Source organism: Nuphar pumila, chromosome 7 (assembly GCF_984573655.1).
Source record: "Nuphar pumila chromosome 7, dmNupPumi1.hap1.1, whole genome shotgun sequence".
Classification (NCBI taxonomy): Eukaryota; Viridiplantae; Streptophyta; class Magnoliopsida; order Nymphaeales; family Nymphaeaceae; genus Nuphar; species Nuphar pumila.
This window is the reverse complement of record NC_143255.1, coordinates 9,087,593-9,106,945: the sequence shown is the minus strand read 5'-3', so window position 1 is coordinate 9,106,945 and position 19,353 is coordinate 9,087,593. Positions and strand designations below refer to the sequence as shown.

The following is a 19,353-nucleotide window of genomic DNA, read 5'->3' as shown; positions in this document are numbered from 1 at the left end:
GTCGTTTTTAAAAAAGTTGCAAGAAATTGAAATTTTTTCATAAATCTCACATTTTTTCGGCAAAATCTTGGCAATAAAAAAATAAATTAAAAGTATACAAAATATTTTTATAAGAAAATATTAATAAAAAAATATTTAAAAATAAAAATATGCATTTTTTACGATAAATAGTCATTTAAAACGTAAATATCATGTTTAAATTGCTGTATTTTATGTTTTTTTTCATAAATCTTGTGATATTTTGAATATCTAGAGAGAAATTGGCTTTTTAATTGTCACATTGGTAACAGACGCGCGTCATTGTGCACCGTCACCATTACTTTTTTTAACAACCGCAGTCATGGCCGTCTCGAATGACTGCCACAGGCGTGTTTGAACATTAATTGGTAGGGTAGAAAAGTCGGGCCCTTTTAAGTCTCTCTCCCATATGTTGTTTTACCTTCAGAATTCAAATGTAGAGGTGTTTTCGACAAATCTGACCATACAGATGTAATTAATCCCCACCGTTGAAAACGATTTCTGAGTATAATTTTGAAAAACATCTTTCAAACATGATTCCTATCAAATAGACTATGTGGATGCATCTATCAAGTCTGATTGAGAAGATGCAACCTGCACTTGTACTTTCTACTAGGTGCTCTGCTCTGCTCTTATCATTGTTTTATATATACATGCATTTTGAGAACCTCTCATGCTTACATGTTGCAAATACGTGGTTTCAAAATGGATGGGGGTATTGAATTTTTGGCCGCAGAGTATAGGAAACTTATATTGAATGGGGGTTTTGGTTTTTTTGCCAAAAATGAATGGATTTTGAAAAGCTGTGTTGGGTTTTATGTTGTTGTTTACTTGTATTCCTATTGTGGTGGGGTCACCCCTCGTCACCAACTACCCCTACTTGTACTAATTCTTTTTAACCTCTTTGTTTTTTCTTTAAAAAATATATATATATATATATATTAGCTTGTGGACCATTTTTTTTTATAAGCTAATGCAGCCATGAAAAGTCAAGGAGCCTGGACCCCACCACTGCTGCTAGTTAGAAGTGAAATGGGTTGTGTCCACGGTGACAAAAGGAAAGCAACACCATTTTTTCTTTTCTCGTGAGAAATTGAGTTCTTTATTTTTCTCACCTTTCATCCCGAAACAAAATCAACTAACAATAAAAACTAATTTATATGAAAATATAAATTTCATAAAAATAGTTTCTGCCAATATTTGCATTTCTATTGGTAACGTAAAAATCACATTTTCCTTTTCTGAAAAAAAAAACAAGGTATTTGTCAAGCTGGTTGTATTCAAGTCAGGTGTTAGAGCAGCAGGACAGAATCTAAAGCTCCAAAATGAAATGAAAAAAAAGGAAAAGAAAAAAAATGCTCCAAGTTCAAAATTTACGTATTCCAGTTTCTTGTTTGCAATGAGAGTCTTCTCAATTTTGTTGGTGGATAAGTGTGAAATACCCACTTGCTAAGCTGTTTGGAAGCAAGGAAAAATAGAAAAAAAGTAGGAACTGACATGACCTTTGCTGGCTCCAATTCCGCATTTTTGAAAAGTATAATAAACCTGTGTAGTTTTGTACTGACTAATTAAACCTGTGTTAATAAAATTAATTAAAACAATTTTTTTTATAAAAATAAATTTCTCGAAAATAGTTTCTGGCAATTTTGAAATATTTTGTATATCTCATGAGAAATTACCATTTTAGACTTTCAGGCAATTTCTCGGTATATTTGTCACACTGGTAACAGACTCACGTCATTGTGCAATTGCTGGTCCCTCTCCAATGACTTCACATAGGGATATGAAAAATGAAATTATTCAATATTTGGTAGAATCTGGAACAACATCAAACATTAGAAGTGGACAATATGCTGGCGGCCACGGGCAGCCCATGGCCGGGCATGTTTGCTTTGGGCCTGGGCCTAGTTTCTGGACCAGCTCCCAGGAACAGGCTGTAGGCCGAGCCCAAACTAGATTTTGGTAGGCTAGAAAAGTCGGGCCGTTTTAAGTCTCTCTCTCTCTCTCAATATATATATATATATATATATGACTAAATGGTTCTCCCATCTGTTGTTACCTTCAAAATTCATATGTAGAGGTGTTTTGGACAAATATGACCATATAGATGTAATCCCCACCGTTGAAAACGATTTCTGAGTACCCTTGGGCCTTACGGGTAGGCAATGAGTCGGGCATATGGGCTGGGCCGGCCCCCTTGTCCAGACCTATTAAAGATGCATATTAAGATGTTGCATCTATTCCAAACTAAAAATTCATATTCTTAGTCACCGTTTGGATAACATGAGGCAAAACTAAGTTTCTTAGAAACCAAGATTTGCTTTCAAATAGGTCTGTAAATGGATCAGATATGGTTGGATATCTGATCCGAATCCTACATATTTTTTTCAAATATATATCATTTAAGTAAGATCTGAATGTACATTCAGATGAATTTGAATCTGTTCAATCTCATCACTTTCAGATTCGGGTAGGATTAGAATCAGCAGTTTAAATTAGATCTAGAATTGATCCGATTCAAAATCTGAACTAATTACATGTTTTTACATGTAAATGGCTTGTTTTCTTCTATTTTTTCCAGATCAAGTATTACCACATGTATTTCGGATTTTGATTCAATTTACCTTTCTTGATCTAATTCGGATATGGATTTTGACTCAGATTTGGATCATCTGTTTACATCTCAGATTCAGATCAGATCTGGCAGGATCCAACCCAAGTCTGAACCGTTTGCACAGCTACTTTCAAACGGTGGTTTGCCAAAAATTAGGTTTCGTTGGTTCTTGAATGACCCAAAACCTAAAGAACTGATATATGGGTTCCTAAAGGCTAAACAAACAAAAAACAAAATCAAACAAAAATAAACTAGTAATTTTCCAGCCCACCAGTGGCTAAACAAAAATCAAACAAAAACAGTCATTGGTTGGCTAGAAATGACAAAAATGAAAAGTATTAAAAATAACAGACATACACACAAAAAATAAGTGGGCCAGTTTAAGTCCAATTGTTGACTGAAGAATGGTCAGGCTGATGCCTCCCAGACAATGGGTTAACATAGACATTTTATAGCTGGTGGCTGGCTGAAAAATGACCAAAAAATAAAAGAAAATTTGGCTTGCTACATTGTTGTAAAAAAGCGTTGAGGTGTAGTGAGGGGTTCCACCAAAAACCGAGGCGAGGCGTAAAGCATAAGCCTCATTTTTTTTAAACTTTTAAAAAAATATCTAAAAATACAAATAAATAAATAAATGCTTTATCGATGAAATAACAACCCATAACAAATAGAAAATCTCAAACAAGTACTAAAAAATGAGATTAACATATAAAAATAACTAAAAAACTGATTACATAAATGACAAATATATGAGATTAACCAAAAAATAAATAAAATATATGGGATTATTCTAAAAAATATGAGATTAACATATAAAAGTAACTAAAAAACTGATTACATAACTAGAAAATATATGATATTAACCAACACCGCAATTCATCATTCCTCGAGTCTCACAGAAATTGTACGGTACGTACTTTCCCCATATTGCATTCGTGTCCTTTCTTGGATTTCCTACCTCATAGAATTTGAACAGCAATCGTGTGAAATGGGGGCTTATATGCTCTTTCACAGAGACACTTGGACACGACTCGAAAGTTAATTTCTTTTTGGAAATAAGACGTGTGTCAGTGACCATGTTCAAGCGCGTCTTCTCGTGTCACCATAATCAACACCACCAAAGTGATGTGTTCCTGTGACATGTACCTGGCTGGACTGGAACCCTGATAACTAGGTATGGAATAAAAAAACATTGATCAGAATATTATTCTTTCGCAATGATCCCTACCCGAGTAACATCAAATGCCATAGACCTGAATGTTCTATATATATATATAGTAACAAATAATGCCAACATTTTGAAAATGGTGCAATATTTTAGACACGTGCTCTAAGATGGTAGAAGTAATCCAATATCTAGATTTCATTGTTTGACTGTGAATTTACCAATGCCAATCTAAGCCAAGTTTTTGAACTTTTGACGAAGAAATAATCATCAAATTAATGGAGAGTTATTATTAGGTTACATCAGCAATTGCACCAACTCTCAATTATGAGAAAAGCATCATGTGCTCATCCAATTCTATAATTAGCTCAATATAAATGAGGTTAGAAGGAGTAGGATCTCTTGGTCTCACACATCTTAAATATAAGTAAAGTGAAGAGCATAAAGAAATAGTGCATTCATCCAATAAATTGAAAAAATAGGACCTTAAATATAAAACCCTTAAATAAAAAAAATGAATTTAACATGCATTCACTCAATAAATTACAATAATAAAAATTAAAACACAAAACCCTCTAAAATCTATGCTGAAAAAATAATCAGACATTCATCCAATAAATTGAAAAATTAAGAACCCCTTAAAATTTAACAATACAACTTAGCATGCATTTACTCAATAAATTGCTATAATAGGGATTAAAATACAAAACCCCTTAAAGTCTAAGCATGCCAAAAAAAATTATATTTAGCATTCATTCACTAAATAAATTAAAAAATAAGAACTAAAATAAAAAAACCCTTAAAATTTAACCATACCTGAAAATACAGAATTAAATTGCATTAATACAATACAATGCAATGATAGGGATTAAAATACCAAATGCCCTAAAATCTCATATTTTACATGCATTCACCCAATAAATTTAAAAAACAAGGATTAAAATATAAAACTCTTAAAAATCTAAGCATGCCTAAAAAAAATCAGTTTTAGCTTGCATTCACCCAATAAATTGTAAAAATAAAAACTAAAATATAAAACACCGAAAATCGAAGCATACCAGAAAAAAAAAACAGATTTAGAAGCATTCACCTTATAAATTAAAAAAAAAAATAAAGAGTAAAATACAAAACCCTAAAAATCTAATTATACTGAATAAAAAATTGAACTTAGCTTGCATCATCACTAAAATGCAAAAATAAGAAGTAAAATATAAAACCCTTAAACTCTAAGAATACCCAAAAAAAATTGCAATGGTCGCGGTGCAGGGATGAGGCACAACCTGGATCAAGGACTACAGATGGATGCTCTGGATCGACGCGCGTGTGTGTGTGTGTGTGTGAGAGAGAGAGAGAGGAGTTGTGGTAAGGTGAAAGCGGGGAAGATGGCTAAGAGAGAGAGAGAGAGAGAGAGAGAGAGAGAGAGAGAGAGAGAGGTAAGGTGAAGTCGTTAATGGCGAAGGAAGAAGATGAAGAGAAATAGAGAGAGAGGTAAGTTTATAAAAAGTGGGGGAATCAGTGAACTTGTTATTTTTTCATTACTGTTTTTTAAGTTTTTGAAATTCTCGTTACGTTAACGAGAGGCTGGGCTTGCATCGACCGAAGCAGCCAATGGTCGAATGGGTTTAAAACTCATTCGATGCATGCCCTAATCAGATTCCGCAAGTGGGGAACCACACACGATTTCCAGTAATTCATAGATATCAAGAAATGTGATGTGTTAACTCCATCAGTAATGTCTCAATAAAAAAAGCAGCAGCTGTAACCCAGTCTACATACAATGAAGCAAGAAGGTACCTACCTGTGATAATCTGATCAGGTCAAAAGCCAAGTTTTCACACCCATTCATTTCCGACCTTTGTAAAGACTGGAGACTTTCAATGCCTGGAACATCAGTGAGATTCTCGCATCCTGTGAGTCTCAGTTCCTCTAAATGCTTTAGGTTTGAGATGTTTGATATTTTTCTCAAAGCAGTACAATTTGAGAGATCGATGGTAACAAGAGAAGATGGAAGCGAAGCTAGAGACTGAAGCCTAGGGAGGCCACGCAAGGTAAGTTCTTTTAATTGGAAAAGGTCACTAATAAAATCCACATAGAGTTCCTCAAAGCCTCTTGAAGATAGCTTAGGAAGGATATTCGGGTCTTCAACAACATGTAGCACTTGCAAAGATTTCTAACATCAAAAGGGAAGCTGGAAAATTTTCAATCAAATTGCAAACCTCTAGATATAGATGGGTTAGCTTCACTAACTCACGCATCCCTTTTATCCAAGTGCAGCCCTTTATGTCAAGCTCTTTCAAAGATCCCAACATTCCAATGGAATGGGAAATTTCATTCAAATAGGGACAGTCTTCCAGAGATAAACGACCAAGCTTCTTCAAGTCTCCTAACGAATTAGGTATCACTTTCATCGAAGTGCAGCCCTTTAGGTTGAGCTTTTCCAAAGCCTCCAACCGACCGATGGATTCAGGAATTTCTTTCAGAGAGTGACATTTTTCTAGAGATAAATACGAAGCTTCTTCAAGTCCCCTATGGAATCAGAAATCCCTTTTATCAAAGTGCAGCTACTAAGATCGACTTCTTCCAAAGACTCCAACCCTCCAATGGAGTTTGGTACTTGCTCCAATGATTTACAGCCTCGTAGAGACAACACATAAAGGTTCTTTAAGTCTCCTAATGAATCGGGTAGCAGCCTTAATGAACTATAATAATCAAAATTCAGCACCCGTAAAAACATGAATTTTCCGATGAAGATTGGTAAATGTTTCAGTGATTTGCAGCACTCTAGAGGCAATTGAGACAGGTTCCTTAATTAAGCTTCCTAATGGTTGCCTTTAAAAAGCCTCCTAATGGTTGCCCAAAGACAAGGCCTTAGTTCAGGGTTAGCACCTAAACACTGTTTGAATTTAAAAAACAAAAAAACATGCATTTGACAAACAACGGGAATCCACATGGTTGGCAGGAGCTGTCAGTGCACGTCTCCTTGTGGTGGGTCGTTGCAAGTTCAAACCCCAGTGGTGGGGTCTGCCTAACCCTAGCTTGCTTTAAAAAAAAATAAACATGAACTCGCGCACCCGAGAAACAACCCATTTTCCCATGGAAACAATAAAGGGCATAGCTAAGAACAACCTTTACTCATGCAATAAGTACGAATCCACAAATAAATTTTTTGAAACTTCTCAAAAGTAGATGGACGATTAAAAGGGTCCTAGGTCCAGGCAAAAGGATCGACTAGATGTTCAAAACGAAGACAACTGCATTGCAAAAGTCTACTTTCACCATGAATCAGTTGATGGCTAACCACCATCTCTGGGGGTCCAAAAGTTTCTCATTCAAATGCCCATTGATTTTCAGGTCGATCTTCTTCATCCTCTTCAGGCGGGAATCCATTCTCGATGTTGAATCTCTTCCGGGACTCCCCGGGCGCTTTACACTTGATCATGTCTGCCACTATTTGGCATAACAAACCCAGAAACTTCTTTTTGTTGTTGTAATTGGCGTCCTCTTCAGGAGTGCAGTCGTTATTTCGGTAACTGGTGGTGGCCTGAAAAGAGAAAACATTAACTTTTGAGTTGCTCATGCTGCAAGGAAACACATGTAAGAAACTAAAGATAATTTAATAATGAAACGTGACACAAAATTGGGATTATAATAAAAACATATGGGATCCAAAAGTAACCATAGGATCACCACAAAATTCATCATAACGCAGGAGCCCGGTTGCAGAACAGGATCCCCTCACAGAGTCAAGCCCACCAAAACAGAACTAAAACTTGCATATATCATCAAATTAATCGAGGGGTCACCAGTTTCAAATCTAAATAGGCCAGCTTGCCCGACAACAAAAAAGATGTCCTAGTGTTTCCAGTTCCAAAGAACCATTATAGAGGAGGATCATACATCAAAAAGTTACTATTAGGTTGGATCAGAAATACCTAGATGATGCCAATGCTAAACTAAAAAACTTTTTTGTGCACTTCAAAGTCAACCTTAAAGGCCTACCATTTTTTGAAACGACCTTTTCCAGAGAAAATGCCTAATTTTTAGATCATGATAGAAAACAAAGAAGATGCCCTGATAGGACCATTTGCACAGTAAAGAAGAGAATAAAATGACGAGTATGAGAATCAAGCAAGCCAATGAAGAGAGGCACCTCATTGGTTTCAAGGACAATATCGTACTTTTAATGTCAATCGTCAATTACAGGAGTGTGAGCTATACCATACTGAAACAAGTACTAACACATCAGAAATGTTTTTCTTAATTACAACCATGATGAAGATATTTAAGACAAAATCAACAACCCCGGTATGATGGCAGATATGTGTGATAGCGCATCATCACCTATGTGGCAAATACATTAGCAATAAGGCCATATATCCCAAATTTGTGTGACCATCATTGCAATAGAATGCCACTAAAGCAAGCTTGATAATTTACTCTCTTCCAGTAATTCACTAGAGAAGAAGAAGATGATGGTAGCAATAATAATGTTAGTATGCTACCTGCACAATGTCAGAACTGCATGGTACCATTCATACAGATTCAAAAATCTCACATCATTTTTCATTATTATGGCAAATCTTGATATCAAAAAGAACATGCAGAGGGACACACTCAACATAGAAACACAAGAATTTTATCAATGCAAAAAATTATTGGAGACACCAAAGTTGGTCCAACTCCTTGATACATAAATATTAAAAGGTACTACAAAACGCTTTCACATTTCAAAACTGTTTCCAAGATATTCATAGTTTCAAACACAAGATATGAAACAAATGCAACCAAACTATACTTCTAGATAAACCAACAATGCTCAGATCTATGTAGCAAGAAATATTACTTTATGTGCAGGAATATATAGTTAGTGTTACATAATTATACAATCACAAACAATTCTAACCATGCAAACAATGTACCCAGCAATAGCACTACCTTTGAATTGTGAGAAAAACATTATGTGCTTATCCAATTCTATAATTACCTCAATATAAATGAGGTTAGAAGGAGTCCAAATCTCTTAGTCTCACTGATCTCAAATGTATCTAAAGTGAAGAGCATAAAGGAATAAAACATTCATTCAATAAATTGAAAAAATAAGGATTAAAATGCAAAACCCCTAAAATCTACCAAAAAAATTTGAACTTAGCATGTATTCACTCAATAAATTGCAATAATAGAGACTAAAATACAAAATCCCTTAAAATCTAAGCATTACTGGAAAAAATAATCAGACTTTAGCCTGCATTCATCCAATAAATTAATTGAAAAAATAGGGACCAAAATGCATACTCCTAACATTTAACAATACCTGAAAAAACAATAGGACTTAGTGTGCATTCACTCAATAAATTGCTATAGTAGGGATTAAAATACAAAACCCCCTAAAGTATAAGCTTGCTTCAAAAAAATCATATTTATTATTCATTCACTAAATAAATTAAAAAAATTAATAAAGACTAAAATGAAAAAGCCTTAAAATCTAACCATACCTCAAAAAAGCGAAATTAGCTTACATTAATACAATACAATGCAATAATAGGGATTAAAAAACAAAACCCCCTAAAATGTCATATTTAGCATGCATTCTTTCAATAAATTAAAGAAAAAATAGTGATTGAAATACAAAACCCTTAAAAAAACAGATTTAGCATGCATTCACCCAATAAATTGTAAAAATAGGAACTAAAATATAAAACGCCTAAGATCTAAGCATAAAAAAAAACAGATTTAGAATGCATTCACCTAATAAGTTAAAAAAAAATAAAGATTAAAATACAAAACCCTAAAAATCTAAGTATACCAGATAAAAATTTGGATTTAGCTTGCATCAACACTAAAATGCAAAAATAAGAAGTAAAATATAAAACCCTTAAACTCTGAGCATACTAAAAAAAAAAATTGCAATGGTCGGTGTGTAGGGATGAGACAGTCTGTCGATGTGTTGTATATATATATATATATATATATATATATATATATATATATATATATATATATATATATATATATATATAGAGAGAGAGAGAGAGAGAGAGAGAGAGAGAGAGGTAAGCTTATAAAAAGTAGGAGGAATCAGTGAACTCATTATTTTTTTTATTATTGTTTTTTTAAGTTTTTTGAAATTCTCGTTACTTTAACGAGAGGTTGGTCTGGGCTTGAAACCCAATTGTCGAATGGGTTTAAAACTCATTCGATGCATGACCTGATCAGCTTCCGCAAGTGGGGAACCACACACGGTTTCCAATAATTCATACATATCACGAAATGTGCTATACCAATCACTCTAATAAATCTCTGACACATCATGTGTTGACTCAATCAGTAATGTCTCAATAAAAAAAGCAACAACCGTAACCCAGTCTACATACCATGAAGCAAGAAGGTACGTACCTGATGCAATATGAGAATCATGTCAAAAAGCGCCCCTTGTGAACAATCAGGTAAGTACAACCTTTGTAAAGACGGGAGGCTTTCAATGCCTAGAACATCAGTGGGATTCTCCAATCCTGAGAGTCTCAAATACTCTAAATGCTTCAGGTTTGAGATGTCTGATATTTTTCTCAAAGCAGTACAATTTGAGACATCAATGGTAACAAGAGAAGAGGGAAGCGGAGGAAGAGACTTGAGCCTAGAGAGGCCACACAAGGTAAGTTGTTTTAATTGGGAAAGGTCACTAATAAAATCCACATGGAGTTCCTCAAAGCCTCTTGAAGATAGCTCAGGAAGGATATTTGGGTCTCCAACAACGTGTAGCTCTTCCAAAGATTCCAACATTCCAATGGAATCGGGAATTTCATTCAAATAGGGACAGTCTCCTAGAGATAAATGACGAAGCTTCCTCAAGTTCCCTAACGAATTAGGCATCCCTTTCATTGAAGTGCAGCCCTTCAGGTTGAGCTCTTCCAAAGATTCCAACATTCCAATGGAATCGGGAATTTCATTCAAAGAGTGACACTGTTCTAGAGATAAACTACGAAGCTTCTTCAAGTCCCCTAACGAATTAGGCATCCCTTTCATTGAAGTGCAGCCCTTCAGGTTGAGCTCTTCCAAAGATTTCAACATTCCAATGGAATCGGGAATTTCATTCAAAGAGTGACACTGTTCTAGAGATAAACTACGAAGCTTCTTCAAGTCCCCTAACGAATTAGGTATCCCTTTTATCGAAGTGCAGCCCTTCAGGTTGAGCTCTTCCAAAGCCTCCAACCGATAGATAAAATCGTGAATTTCTTTCAGAGATTGACATTTTTCTAGAGATAAACGATGAAGCTTCTTCAAGTCCCATAACGAATCAGGTATCTCTTTCATTGAAGTGCAGCCCTTCAGGTTGAGCTCTTCCAAAGCCTCCAACCAACCGATGGAATGCGGAATTTCATTCAAAGAGCGACACTCTTCTAGAGATAAACGACCAAGCTTCTTCAAGTTCCTTATGGAATCAGAAATCCCTTTTATAGAAGTGCAGCTACTAAGATCGAGTCTTTCCAAAGACTCCAACCCTCCAATGGAGTTTGGTACTTGCTCCAATGATTTACAGCCTCGTAGAGACAACGCATAAAGGTTCTTTAAGTCTCCTAATGAATCGGGTAGCAGCCTTAACGAAATATAATAATTAAGATTCAGCACCCGTAAAGACGTGAATTTTCCGATGAAGATTGGTAACTGTTCCAGTGATTCGCAGCAGCACTCTAAAGGCAATTGAGGCAGGTTCTTTAACCCTCCTAATGAATCAGGTATTCTTCTTAGGCCAGAGCATCCGTGAAGGTCAAGATGTTCTAGGGATTTCAAGTCCCCTAGCCCTTCTGGCAGAAGAGAAATTCCACTGCAACGTTTAAGGACGAGGACTTGAAGCAACTTGAGCTCACACAGACTGTTAGGTAGTCCTTTTAGTTCCTCACAACCCTCAAGGTCAAGACGTTCTAGGGATTTCAAGTCCCCTAGTTGTTTTGGCAGAAGAGAAATTCTTCTGCAATCTGCAAGGACGAGGACTTGAAGCAACTTCAGCTCACACAGACTGTTTGACAGTCCTTTTAGTGCCCAACACGCCTTCATACTCAAGAAAACCAGCTTCTTAAGATGCCCGATTGATTCATCAATTTCTTTCAGTGACCAACAGTGGTCGAGCAGCAGCTTTTCCAAGCACTGGAGATGAGTGAAATCAGGAGTGCGGATGAGGTTCTTACAGTAACTGAGATCGAGGACCTTTAGCCTTGGAAGCACCTGCAGATCAATATTATTATTATTATTATTTTTTATATTAACAAAAACATTGTATGCATAAAAAACATATGAGAAACTGGGAGTAAAAGAAAAGGCGACCTTGTTCAATGTTGTTCATCACTAGGATGAACACATACATGCATGCATGTGACTCAAATTCCCATGACCAAATGGCCATCACTCATTCTTGGTACCTTAATCAAAAGGCACAAAACGCGTTGGCTCCGCCTAAAATAGGCATTTGAATCATGGGATGCTTGCCGCTTTTCCATATTTGATTTTGCACACTGAAGATGGAAATGCATCAGTGTTGTTTTTATTCTTACTATTTTTGTGACTACTAACCATGTTACCCATGTCTTCAAAGTCACCACCCCATAGGTTGAGGACAACGAGTCCCTTGAGGCGATCGTTATGAAACCGAACCGTATCCCAACCACCATAATACAACGTCAGATATTTTAGATTCCTTGGGAGGTGTATGGGCCCATCATCTTCAGACCCATAGTTGATGTTATCAAGGATCTTGAGATTGGTCATTGCTTCAGATGCCTCCTTGCTCAAATGCTTATGTCTGTAGCCCATATTCCAAAAAGTCATGCCTTGGATGAGAGGGAGCTCGGATACCTGCACAAATAAGAAAGGAAAGAGACCGAATCAGGTTAGCAAGAATCCGAGAACGTGCATGTTTGGACTCATCAAGCAGACTTGAGGATCGCATGCACCAACTCATCCACAAAGTTGTCTGACTCAAATTTCTGACCTTCAACCGATTCAAATAGAAACAATGTTGCAAGGGAGACTCTTCTTAAGGGTCTTATGTTTTCAATTCATTTCTTTGTCATGCTAACATATTTGAAGAAACAAGCACTAAAAAATCTAAATACAAAGCAAATGACGTCCCTTTTATAGACCGAAGAATCCTTTCTCTTAAAACTTAAATTATTTAAGGATTCTAAGCCATACTTCTGATCTTGAAACTAAAATGTTATTGACACTCACCTACCTTAAAGACTCATTGTACCCTCATACTTAAACCAAAACTCTAACACTTAGACATTGATCCTATCTTGGACTTATCTTGATCCTCTAGAAAGTTCCAACCCATGTGTTTTATATCAAGACCTTATTGAAACAGACATAGTGACAAAAGTCTTTATCCGCAAAATGTCGTTTTTAAAAAAGTTGCAAGAAATTGAAATTTTTTCATAAATCTCACATTTTTTCGGCAAAATCTTGACAAAAAAAAAATAAATTAAAAGTATACAAAATATTTTTATGAGAAAATATTAATAAAAAAATATTTAAAAATAAAAATATGCATTTTTACAATAAATAGCCATTTAAAACGTAAATATCATGTTTAAATTGCTGTATTTTATGCTTTTTTCATAAATCTTGTGATATTTTGAATATCTAGCTAGAAATCGCCTTTTTAATTGTCACACTGGTAACACGCGTCATTGTGCATCGTCACCATTACTTTTTTTAACAACCGCAGTCATGGCCGTCTCGAATGACTGGCACAGGCGTATGAACATTAATTGGTAGGGTAGAAAAGTCGGGCCCTTTTAAGTCTCTCTCCCATCTGTTGTTTTACCTTCAGAATTCAAATGTAGAGGTGTTTTCGACAAATCCCCACCGTTGAAAACGATTTCTGAGTATAATTTTGAAAAACATCATTCAAACATGATTCCCTATAAAATAGACTATGTGGATGCATCTATCAAGTCTGATTGAGAAGATGCAACCTGCACTTGTACTTTCTACTAGGTGCTCTGCTCTTATCATTGTTTTATATATACATGCATTTTGAAAACCTCTCATGCTTACATGTTGCAAATACGTGGTTTCAAAATGGATGGGGGCATTGAATTTTTGCCCGCAGAGTATAGGAAACTTATATTGAATGAGGGTTTTGGATTTTTTGCCAAAAATGAATGGATTTTGAAAAGCTGTGTTGGGTTTTATGTTGTTGTTTACTTGTGTTCCTATTGTGGTGGGGTCACCCATCGTCACCAACTACCCCTACTTGTACTAATTCTTTTTAACCTCTTTGTTTTTTCTTTCAAAAAAATATATATATTAGCTTGTGGACTATTTAAGACTAGTTTAGTACCCTTGGGCCTTACGGGTAGGCAATGAGTCAAGGCATATGGGCTGGGGCCGGGCCCCTTGTCAAGACCTATTAAAGACGCATATAAGATGTTGCATCTATTCCAAACTAAAAATTCTTATTCTTAGTCCCCGTTTGGACAACATGAGGCAAAACTAAGTTTCTTAGAAACCAAGATTGATTTCAAATAGGTCGGCAAAATACAGATTTGTAAAAACGTGGAGATTTTCTTGACACGTGGAGATTTGTAAAAATATAGATTTTGTCAAAATTTATTTTACATAAGTAAAAACTACCAGCAAAAGTTTATAATAGATACTTATATATCTCAATGTGAATAAGATATTGATTGGATATGAGTACAAGGATGCAAAAAGTAGCCCAATATCGACGAGGAAAAAGAGTCCTTACCTTTTCCAACTCTAGCTAAAAAGGAACTCTGTTTGCTTTGCTACATACTTGAAATTTGAAATGGTTGGACCATTCATGTGGGCTAATAAATCTGCTTGCTCACATGGAGTTTCCCACGTCAGCAATACTTTTTCGAACATTTTTTCCACTAATTTGTTTGTTGTTGACGAGGTTTTATCATTTTAAGTTATGTTAATATCGCAATGCTTTTTGCCATGATTTCACAAAATATTAAGATTATGAGAGATTTTGAAAGCCTCACGATATTAACGGGATTTTTACGCTAAAGAAATAGGTTGAAAAAATATTGCGCCATTTTAAAAAATGTTGGCGTTATTTGTTACAATCTGTATATATATAGACAAGCGCTCTAAGATGGCTAGAAGTAATCCATTGTCTAGATTCCATTGTTTGACCGTGAATTTGTCAATCTTAATTTAGGCCAAGTTTCTGAACTTTTGACCAAGAAACAATGTTGTCTACTTTATTAGCTCAATATTCACTCAAACCTGTGCCTATGAAATCAATCTTGTGTTGGTGACCGACTTTTTAATATTATGAAAAATAAAAGATATATAGAATACGCCATAATCATTCTTATGCCAATATTCAAAGTTCTAATACTATCAAAATAAAGATAGAAATCAGTTTAGATCATACCTCTGCTTGTTCCAACACCGTTTCTATGTCATCCGCATCCCATAGCCTGCTGTAATTTTGAGGTTCCAAATGGCCTTCTTCTCGAACTATAGTCCTTCCCATATCTCGAATTTGGTCATGCATTATAAATCTACCATAATCATCAATACTAATGAGAGACTTGTGTTCGAGAGCTTTGAGTGACACGATTGGGAAATAACGGCAATCCTCCCACATGTAAACTGGATATTGTTTATCCTTTCCAATAAAAAAACATGCTATGTCCAAAAATATGCACTTCTCCCATTGTTTTAGTGAATCATAACTTATTTTTAACCTTTCAAGAATATCTTTATCTTGAACTAGTTTCAGTTGTGTCAACAATTGCTGCCATTGGTTTTTATCACTTATACCATAAAAGAGTGACCCAAGTACTTTAAGAGCTAGTGGTAGGCACCCGGTTACTTCCACAACTTCCATAGACAGATCTTTAAACTCTGCCTTTGGTTCGTCATTCCCAAATGCATGATGACTGAATAGCTGAAGTGAATGCTCATAGTTCAGTTCTTCAACGGCATAAATTTGATCTTCCTTCAGTCCATGCTTTAAGAGTACGTCTTTGTCCCTTGTTGTAACAATAATCTTACTTCCTCCACCAAACCATTCCTCTTGCTGTGAAGGTTTTCTGTGGGATATAAATGCCTCAAGTTGCTTCTTGTCATCCACGTCATCAAGAATTAGGAGAACTTTCTTACACCACATTCTTTGCCTGATCAACCTAATTCCTTCATCAACATCATCGATGGTTTTATTTTCTTTTAAAATGTCAGGAATTAGCGAAATTAGCTTAGTTTGTAGTTTGGGAAGATCCTTGGCATGTTCGCGAACATCTTTGATGAAGCAACAACTCCCATCATATTCAGTAGATAGCTCATCATAGATGGCCTTCGCAATTGTCGTCTTTCCTATGCCACCTTGCCCACAAATTCCAATAAGACAAACAACATTTGTTTCCCTGTCCAACATCTCCAACACTTTTTTTAATTGAGAATCGATCCCAATTAGAGGATCTATGTGAGATGAGACCTTTCTTAATAATAATTTAGATACATCCTTGCATATAAGCGTGATCAGTTTTCCCTCATCCCTGCAAATTGATGACAACAACAAATATGTAATTCCAAAGCTTGAAGAACATTATCCAACTTCTATATATATATATATATATATTTATATATATATATATATATATATATATATATATATATATATATATAGAGAGAGAGAGAGAGAGAGAGAGAGAGAGAGAGAGGGGGGGGGGTAAATATTGGCTACTAACGAAAGTAAGGAACTAATGAGTAGAAATCACTCTTTTCTTTTTTTTGTAGATCAAATTTTCCAAAAGTCAATGGTTCACACTATGCCAAAGTTTCTTAACTCAAAAGAGATATTAAAGGCATAGAGCGATTGTGATCAAAATAATAGGTTTAAGCTTTATTAACTCAATTTAAGTATATAGATGTGTTCAACACAGTTTATATGCAAAGGATCAAAACTTAGATCATATTATTTTGATCTAAAAATAAGACTTTTGAGTTGTGAACTTTAGTATTTGACTTTTTTGAGCTTTTAAAAAGCCTACTTACATGTCACAATTCAATTATTTAAAGCTCATTTAATGGCCCATAATGTGCCAAAATTCAGAACTCAAAAAATCATGATTTTACATCAGAAAAACACAATTCAAGGCTTAATCCTTTCTATACAAACCATATTGAACACATCTATGTAGTTAGGTTGAGTTGATACATCTCGCACCTATGATTTTTTGCTTGTTAGTTCATTATATATATATATATCATGTGTGTGGTGGAGAGGGATATATGGTTGTTCTTGCTAGCATAGATCTAACCACCAAATAATAAATCTAATGATACAAATCTGTTTAACATGATTTATTTATTATATTAGAAGGTTTTGTCATGTTTAATACATCATAAGATTCTATTTTTGAGACCATGAAAATCAATGTCTCATCATTCATGAAAATAAGAGTGATTTATAAATATAATAAAACATCCTATTTTAGTCAACTTTAACACATGAAAATAATAAATAGAATATATTAAACATGATCCAACATTCAAATTTTGCTATATATATATATAATGAAAACTTACAAAACGGTTTGGTGCTAATTAATGGAAACATGTTATTGGGCTTTTGGTCTCTGATACCATGGATGTGTTCAGCATGATTTTTTTTTATATTTACACGAAGAAACCACCCTCAGGAACAAAGACCTAGCCTCACTTCTGTCCTTGTAGCGTAAGACGCTGTGGGCTTACCCCCTAGCCCCCATGGGAGTAGCCATGCTTCCTTTTGCGCAAGGGAAGACACCCATGAGATTTGAGCCTACAATGCGTACCTAGTGGCCTTGGCCCAATCCCACTATGGCAAACCCCTTTGGAATATGGAGTCTCAAAATTTTACTAAAAATTGATACTTGGATCATGCATTTTAGATAAACAAACAGTATTTATAGTCAAAATTTTATGAAAATTATAGGCACTTGATTTTTTCAAATCTTATTAAAACATATCCATGTATTGAAATCAAATGTTCTAAGTAGTGATTTCTATAAAAACGAGCATATAGATCACATCTGTGCTCTTTCAGCATTTTGACCCATTTCAAGCATTATATATATAGAAAGAGAGATTGTTACTGACCCATCCATGTCAGGGAGACAGTACCCAGAAATCTCTCCAGCTCTTCTCAGGGCGTTTCTCCACTCATTAACCTTTTCCTCATCCAATTCTTTATTGCTCTCGTGGTTTTTAAAAGCGGCTTCAAATGATTGGCCTCTTTGATTCCTGACATCAGAAGGATGAACATCAAAGAACACGGGAAAGATTGGCCTCTCTTTGTCAGCCTTTTTGTTAATCTCCACCATCTTGGCTATCTCCATTAAGCACCACTTTGAGTTTGCATAGTTTTTGGAGAAGATGGGCACAAAAATCTTTGATCCCTCGATATACTTCAACAATTCACTGATACTTCGGCCCTTTTGCAAGTCCTCACTGTCTATGAAGGCTTTTATGCCATGCTGATACAGTTGTTGGTGGAGTTTGTCCGTGAAGTCTTTGCGGGTGTCCTCCCCTCTAAAACTTAAGAACACATCAAACACAAACCCTTCCATGCACTTCCGCTCACACATTGTAAGCGGGTCTGCTGCCACGTCCTCCATGCACTTCCTCTTCATGGATACAGAGAAGCTATTGAACGGGAGTTGCAATCTGCCCAGTCTAGTCCAACCTCTACCATCCCTTTATAGCCGAGAGAGGTAACACTACCATAAATCCTATCACCATCTTCCTTTAATTCATTTGTTTCGTTCATTATTGAAAGGAAAGCGCGAGGAAGCTTCCCTCGGTCTTGTTTTCTCTTGCTTAGCTTTCTTATGACGTCAGACTAGAAGAAAACGTCTTTCCAGACCCCCCACACTGTCTTTTTCCTTACCCATTTTTGTTTTATAAGCTAATGCAGCCATGAAAAGTCAAGGAGCCTGGCCCCCACCACTGCTGCTAGTTAGAAGGAAAGCAACACCAATTGAGTTCTTTATTTTTCTCACCTTTCATCCCCAAACAAAATCAACTAACAATAAAAACCAATTTATATGAAAAAATAAATTTCATAAAAATAGTTTCTGCCAATATTTGCCTTTCTATTTTGGTAACATAAAAATCTCATTTTCCTTTTCTGAACGAAAAAACATGGTACTTGTCACGCTTGATGTATTCAAGTCTAGTGTTAGATCAGCATGCCTGAATGAAGAGATAAAATGATCTGCGACACATCGAATCAATAGATTTACATCCATGACCATGCAACCCACTCTCACTGATTTCTCTTGTTAAATAAATAATGTTGAGATTTACATGGCTTTATACAGAAAAGAATGAGGAACTCGCCTTCCTCTCCAAATGAGAAGATAAGCATAATCAATAAGGAAAGGGATTAAGGAGATAAAGGCAAAATTAATTTGGGCAACTCCCTCTTCCATGATTCCCGGTGACGCCAACCTATTCAACACTCCCCCTCAAGTGGAGCGTATATATCGTAGCAGCCCCACTTGCTTGTCGCGAATGCCCGTTGTTGTTTAATTAGACT

General features: G+C 35.5%; 1 protein-coding gene across 1 annotated transcript; it reads right to left on the bottom strand.

Annotated features, from left to right (window-relative positions):
• Positions 1 to 941: 941 nt before the first annotated feature.
• On the bottom strand, positions 942 to 18,479 carry LOC149831064 (disease resistance protein RPS4B-like). Its single transcript, XM_090013646.1, has 5 exons — positions 17,913 to 18,479; positions 15,202 to 16,327; positions 12,360 to 12,641; positions 10,191 to 12,014; positions 942 to 7,338 (listed from the first exon to the last, which is right to left on the bottom strand). The coding sequence occupies exons 1-5, from the start codon at positions 18,443 to 18,445 to the stop codon at positions 7,123 to 7,125; spliced, it is 3,981 nt and encodes a 1,326-aa protein (XP_089869772.1). The 5' UTR covers positions 18,446 to 18,479; the 3' UTR covers positions 942 to 7,122.
• Positions 18,480 to 19,353: the final 874 nt, after the last annotated feature.

Coding starts and splice junctions, on each gene's coding strand:
- LOC149831064 (XM_090013646.1), bottom strand. CDS start 18,445: ATGAAGAGGAAGTGCATGGAGGACGTGGCAGCAGACCCGCTTACAATG. Junction 16,328..17,912: donor TGTCTCCCTGACATGGATGG/GTCAGTAACAAT, acceptor ATCAATTTGCAG/GGATGAGGGAAAACTGATCA. Junction 12,642..15,201: donor CGGTGTTGGAACAAGCAGAG/GTATGATCTAAA, acceptor TTATTTGTGCAG/GTATCCGAGCTCCCTCTCAT.